Source organism: Clytia hemisphaerica, unplaced genomic scaffold (genome assembly GCF_902728285.1).
Source record: "Clytia hemisphaerica strain Z4C2 unplaced genomic scaffold, Clytia hemisphaerica genome assembly, whole genome shotgun sequence".
Classification (NCBI taxonomy): Eukaryota; Metazoa; Cnidaria; class Hydrozoa; order Leptothecata; family Clytiidae; genus Clytia; species Clytia hemisphaerica.
The window spans coordinates 723,068-729,785 of record NW_027104489.1 but is presented as its reverse complement, the minus strand read 5'-3'; the positions used below and the strand labels follow the sequence as shown (position 1 = coordinate 729,785).

Here is a 6,718-nt window from a genome sequence, read left to right as displayed (position 1 = left end):
GACGTTTACACAGATAATAAAATTGAACCATCAAATACAACACACCAATACACATCCAAAGCCAATTTTTTTAATTTAGATGATATGGATTACGAATAGTTTAGCATAGTCCAAAAACTGTATTTTTTAATTTTCCTAGCATTGATACTATAATGAATTAATTGTAAGATTTTAATTTTTACACACACAATATAAATAGAAGCAATTTTTTATATATCTGTTAGCTCGATTCAAATCATTTTTAATTTAAGAATTGCCCCTTTTATTTGTCGTTTCAAAATAGTGGCATCGGTAAATTTTGGGTCAACAATCACATCATAATCCCATCAGGAGGAAATTTCTAGCGTATTTACTTAAATCCTATTTCATCTTGGGCTACACTATCCGTACCCTCCTTTTTTTCTAGGTGCTGTCTCTCTCTCACACACTCAATCTATTTCAAGGGTCTGAAGTTTGAAAGAAGATCACAGCTATTTTAAAATGAATAAATGATATTTGGATTGTGTAGGTTTAGTGGGCAAAGATTGATCTATGTTGGAACAGCAGAAACAATATGTTGATCATCTGATTTGCGCTTTGTCGTATTTGATGAGAGAGTAAAAACAAAAGGTAAACACTATTTTAAGTTTGATACGCCTTTACATTATTGGGTGAAGGGGGTAACTCGGGAGGAGGGGGTACTAGGGTTGGCAGATGAGGGGTTTGCGTGGATTGGACCTCCGAAAACAGACCCTTAGAGAGACTGATTTTTGCTGAAAAGGTGACCCTTAGCAAGACTTTTTTTTTTTTTAAAGTCTTACCCTTAGAGAGACTTTTTACAATTTTTCTCTCGAAATCAAAAGAATTTCCTCAAAATCGTGAATTTTCCTACCCTAAGAGAGACTAATTTAAAACCTCATGATTTTTCCAACCCTTAGAGGGACTTTGAAAAATGAAAAAGCCAACCCTTACCGTCCATACATACCCAGCACCCATTTTTGCCTAAATCCCCCCCGGGGGTAACTCAAAAAAGGGTATCGGAAAATGCCGCTGGTCAGGGTCCCTTTTTGCAGACTCCTAAAACATCTGACAAGGCAAATTCATTAAAAGATATATCTTTACAGGATCGACTTTTGATCTTCATCATTTTAAGGGTCTGTGACACAGGGATGCTCTAGATTCTTATCTAAAAGTTTCCTTGAGAGAATCACAGAATGCAAAATCATCAAAACTAACATTATTTGTAACCTTGTAATGTCAGCTGCTTAAAATATTTGTCAATAAATTTGAGAACACCCTCGCTAAAATGTCAATAAAACGTGCTGTTGAACCAATCACACAAGGAGGGTTCTCGCTATAAAAGGGAGTGGTTTTCTAAAGTTGGACACATCAAAACAGAAATAGAATTTGCTGGCAGATACTTGATTCAAGCGTTGTATCAACAATATGGTGAGTTACTTTCTTTTGATATACCTTCATTGAATACATATAGAGGCGGAAATTATTGAAAACTTCTGAGAAGAACTTCTTCAAACTTACAGATGGCATTACCTCTCAAATATCATCTATCATTTCAGGGTTCACTCACGATCTTCACTGTCCTATCTTTTGTCGCCTTTGCAACTGTAAGTATCAACCTTTTGGTAGAGAGAAGTAAAAGCTGTTGTTGAAAACCCTCATCATCATCTCAAACAGGAACGTTACATCTGTTTTCCAAAGTTTATAGAAATGGTTATGTGATGCCAATTAAAAAGGTTGTTATCATGTAAGTAAAGAATTCACACCTGGTTTTTGTCGAGGAGTCAGATGAAAGTTAGGGAAATAGTTATGTATTATTACTAAAATTAAAAATCAATCCCACAAAAGGGGTATCGAAAGTTTTTCGGAGTAATTCATGGTTATTGAAAAAGACAATTTATACCCAATGAGGAATTCTAACCATCTATCTTTTTCATGCCATTAGGCGAGCGATTACCACTTGAGATTCACAGAGAAAGGTCAACAATACGATGAACGCGTTCACATTGATAAACAAAATGGTATCCTTATTTACAGAGTACCTGCACATGCTGGTCTGGTCGCTGCACACTATTTGAAAGATTTCAACAAGGTAAGTTCATGAATGTATCAGATGATTATACGCGCAATTAGTTAGTGCAATGGTTGAACCGTCTGAGATGCCTTGGAGTTTTTACAAGATACTTCACTAATTGGTAATTTAAAGTGATAGAGATGACGCGTTCTTTAGAAAAAGTAATAAGATTCTTTTATTACATCTTAACGACCAACCAAATCAAATAAGAGCCTGTAAAAACTCCAGCTTGTCCCAACCGTCTGGTTGATTGGAAAAATATATCATCAGGCCAACTGCCAAAAAATAGATTTACACATATTAAGATGCCTCTCAAGCCTCTTTACACGAGAAATAACGATAGTCAAAAAACTTCGAAAAAGTACCTTTCTTAAGTTAAGCTCTTAACAATCTCAAAAGATTATGAAATCCTTCTTATACCATATACTCTTTTGGTACATTTGTTTGCCTATCAAATATATCCCAAAAGGTTTGTCCACATTTAAAAATTCAAAATTAACCGAGAAACGGCTGACTGTTTCAAGTATAACCGATTTTTAGAAATTAAACGTTATCAAGATTTTCGCGGACAAGAAATGCTACGTTTCCAAAATGTCCCAAGATGAACCAACAATGAACGAAGTGGAATTGGGAATGAAAAAGGTGAGCATAACAATATCGATATCCAGTCAATTAGAATGACTTTATTTTTCCGACATACCATACTACGAAGTTTTATGAGTTGTGATGGTCTTGAAAAATTTTCTTCTTGACGTTTGACGAAGATTCTACAGATTTGCAAAGTTCCCGTTTTTACATCCAGAGTTTTTGATAACGAATTTTCGAAATAGGTAAATTTCCAGCCAAAATTTATTGCGGAAAAAGCCTCATTGACACATAATATGAAAAACTAATGTTAAGTTAGTTAGCTAAAGTCTAAAGTAATGAACTTTTATCTATTCCACTAACATTACAGGCTGGTGGCGTGTTTGACTTCAAAAAATATTGGATCGAAACTGAAGAGATCATTCCAGTCGGTCACTCCAACAAACTGAGCCTTTCACCAGCCATCTTGAATTTCTGTGGAAGTTTTGATATTTTGGACACTGTTGAGAGTACTGACCAAATGGAAAAAGTACTTAAACAAAAAGCTATTGGTAAGTAAAACATTCCTAGTTTATGAAAGTTGAGTGAAGTTTGATTTTTTCACGTTGATCAACCTGGATCCTGGGGTTATGAAAGGTTGAAAGTATTTGGTGACTACAAGTAATCGCTACAAGTTTCATACTTTCAAGCATGAAAAATGAACCTGGGTTTATAACTAAGACCCAAATATTCTTTGCCTGATTTTATTTTTATGATCTTATCAGAAATTAAAACAGTGTTTGAAAAAGGGACATGGCTCAACACCCTTTCCCGTTTAAGCCCTAGTCATAAATCAACCTCTTTTTAAAACTTCATTCTAATACTTTTTTCCTCCTTTTCATGAAACAGGTGAATATACGAATGGGAAAAGCAAACGTTTGATTGTCAACGACTACGTTTACTGTAAAAACGACGCTGCTAAAATGAACGCCGAAATGTCGAAATGTAACAACCGATTTGATCAATTGGAGTTCAGATGTAAAGTTGTCATTCAAGGAATTTGCACTTACAGATTGACCTGCAAACTAACCGGTCAAGGCTACGACTGTCCTGGAGTTCACAGATATCATCATATCAATTGTTGCTCCATCAGATGTAAAGTCTAAGGAAATAAGATTTCAACTTTGTAACTTTTTAGTTATCTTAGAAACATAATGGTTGAAAGTAGATTGTTACCTCCTAAATTGAAAGCTGAAATTTAATTTGTCTTATATATCAAAATAGGGTTTGAAATTATTCACCGTCTGGATTTCAAAGTTTGAATCGAGTATTATATGATACATTCTCAAACAGTCTTCCGGGGGGGGGCTGTACTTAGACAAAATGGGTTCCGGGTATGTTCAAAATTTCCTCTCTCAAAGGGTCGTGATCTTTCAGAATTTGGACAAAAATCGAGTGGAAATCGATAAAGATTTGAGAAAAGTCTCTCTAAGGATCGATTTTTGAGTTTTGACTCAGACATACCCGTCACCTCTCAAACTTAGTACCCCAGGAGTCTTCCTATCCTTAGAAAGGTTAAAGAATCTTTCTTAAAACATGTGATATTCCAAATTATGTAACTTTGCTGTCTTTTTGTCATTTGAGAGCAAAAGAGGATTTCTTTTGAGGAAAAATATCAATACGGCCTATCAAAATATTGTCAATGGATTACAAAATTGGTACAACGTGAAACTCGATGCCTTTTTTTTTCACGTGTTGATTTCGTGAACGGAAAATTTTGCGTTTTTGTACAAATCTCTTTATACCCTTGACACACATCGCGTTACAGAAATCTAGGTTTATCGAATTTTCTATATTGATTTAGTGTTGATCAACATCAGTTTACGAATTAAAAGTTTAAAGATAACAAAGATCTTATCTTAACCAGTCCTTGAAGGTAAAGTAGAACTGTCTCTACTTGGAGTATTAAAAACACAATATAATCAACAACCCTGTCTCGGTAAAGCGTTCCATCTCGTTGAGGTAGAAATTTAAATTCTATTTAATCAACGATGTAAAAATAATAGATAACCAACTACCTCTAGAAGGCACTTCTCCCAAGAGAACAACCATTGTTTTCCTATTGAAATGAGCACTCCTTTAAATAGCTCTGTGTGCAGTGCGTGTTATGCTTTTAGCTAGATTTTGACACACTTTTTGACATCCACTGAATTGATAGAAAATTTGAATTGTTATTTACTGCAAATTTTGGAATTTTTTTCAAAAGATAAAGGTACCAATCTTTAGACAAATTGACTACGGATCGGCCTGATACCACTTAATCTTCATCTGGATAAATAAACGCTCATAAAATGATGTTTTCTGAAAAATATATGTGTGATTTGAAGTGCAATATCTCACGAATGAAAAGTGCATGAAGGTTGCCTGATACAAAATAAACAGATGAATGTTTATAGAACAATAATATCTAATTAAAAAATTCCTTCTGTGAGGCTGCCTATAGGAAAATATACTTTTTCTAACCCAAATTTTGGAAAAATATACATCACGTGATCGATTCTGTCCAATAGAAGGTTGCAAATGAAGCAAGTTTTTATTTAATTGCACTTTTTACGATGCAAAATGTCATTAATATTTTTACAACCATAACACGGATGTTTTTTGAGAATCAAGGCAAGTTGTTTATCTATTATTTTTACATCGTTGCTTCAAGTCTATTAATGCAATCAACGCCAAATTTTGACTGGAGACGTAGATTAACGATTCTAAAATATTTGTTAAGAAATTTATAAAAATTTTAGATGACGTCATTTACTGTCGGTAAAAACTAAAATACGTCAAGTAATGATGACGTCATCAAAAAGTTTCAAATTTTTTTCATGCATTATTTCAAAATCAACAATCAAAGTCTCCAGTCGAAATTTGGTGTTAATTGTAGTAATAGAATCGAAGTTATCGCTGTTTTAAAAAACGACGTCATTTAACTTGTCTTTTTGACGTGTTTTTTCGACGTATTTCCTAGCGTCGAAATCAGTTTTTGGCCGATATCTTGAGATTGGCTTAATTTAAATTTTCGGCCCAGCACTTTCCGAAATCCTCTCATTAATACGCTTCTTTTGAGCTATATACTAGAGTTAAGGAACAATGGGAAGCGGTGCGCGTCACGCAAAATATGTTTGGAACTTGCCTTAACTCACCTCTGAGGGGTTGACTGTAAAAAGTACTATCTATTTTTTTGTTGTTTTGTGATAATTTTGAGGTAAACTTTTTACTTTTTACTTTAGACCTTTTACTTGAAACTTTCATACATTGTAACTTTAGTAAATATGACAATGATACAATTCCTCGAAATACAAGGAAATTTAAGATTTTGTAGAATTTGTAAACATCCTGAAGTAAAATTTGCATTTACGGAAAAATCACGGGTAATGTAGAACCCAATCTCTTAGCTCGCTTTTTGATGATTCTGATGAAAGCGCTCACAAAATGATTGTATCACCATTAAAATTAAAAAGGGGCGCAAGTGGCTCCTGGGGGTGCGGAATTGGGGAAATATCTTATTCCTTCTATATTTCTTATTTTCCCAATTTAAAGTTTTTATCTAATTAAATTTTTATGGTGTTTGAAGGGCTCAAAAATGAAAAATCTTCTTCGCTTTTCAACTATGATGGTCGACAACTTTTTCCTAAGATTTTAGCCCTCCCCTTTAGTTCCAATTGCGGCTCACCACGCCGTAGTCTGTAAGCAGACCCGATATTTACGGCAAATTTCAAAATTTATTACCGTAGAGTATCTGTTGTCATTGTATTTTTTAATCAAATAAAAACAGACGATGCGCACAGAGTGTACTACTTCTCACAGACCCACTGGAAAAATTGGCCAAAATATCGTCCACAGTAAAAAATTATACGCCAAATCTTTCCACGGTGAAAATAATCAAATAAACCAATCCTTGCTGCAAAATATTATGTTATTTTTCACAACCCCATTGATTTTTCTGACTTGAAAACAGTGGATTCTAAATCCCCAGCCATAAAAATATAGGAAATATCAACCGAATCGAGTTTCACTTCAGTCCGTTAT

At 34.2% G+C, this 6,718-nt stretch overlaps 1 protein-coding gene across 1 annotated transcript; it reads left to right on the top strand.

Moving 5' to 3' along the window:
* Positions 1-1,338: 1,338 nt before the first annotated feature.
* Positions 1,339-3,879, top strand: LOC136821537 (uncharacterized). Its single transcript, XM_067077759.1, has 6 exons — positions 1,339-1,428; positions 1,557-1,604; positions 1,943-2,089; positions 2,612-2,713; positions 3,027-3,207; positions 3,545-3,879. Exons 1-6 carry the CDS (start codon positions 1,426-1,428, stop codon positions 3,799-3,801), a joined length of 738 nt encoding a protein of 245 aa, XP_066933860.1. The 5' UTR covers positions 1,339-1,425; the 3' UTR covers positions 3,802-3,879.
* Positions 3,880-6,718: the final 2,839 nt, after the last annotated feature.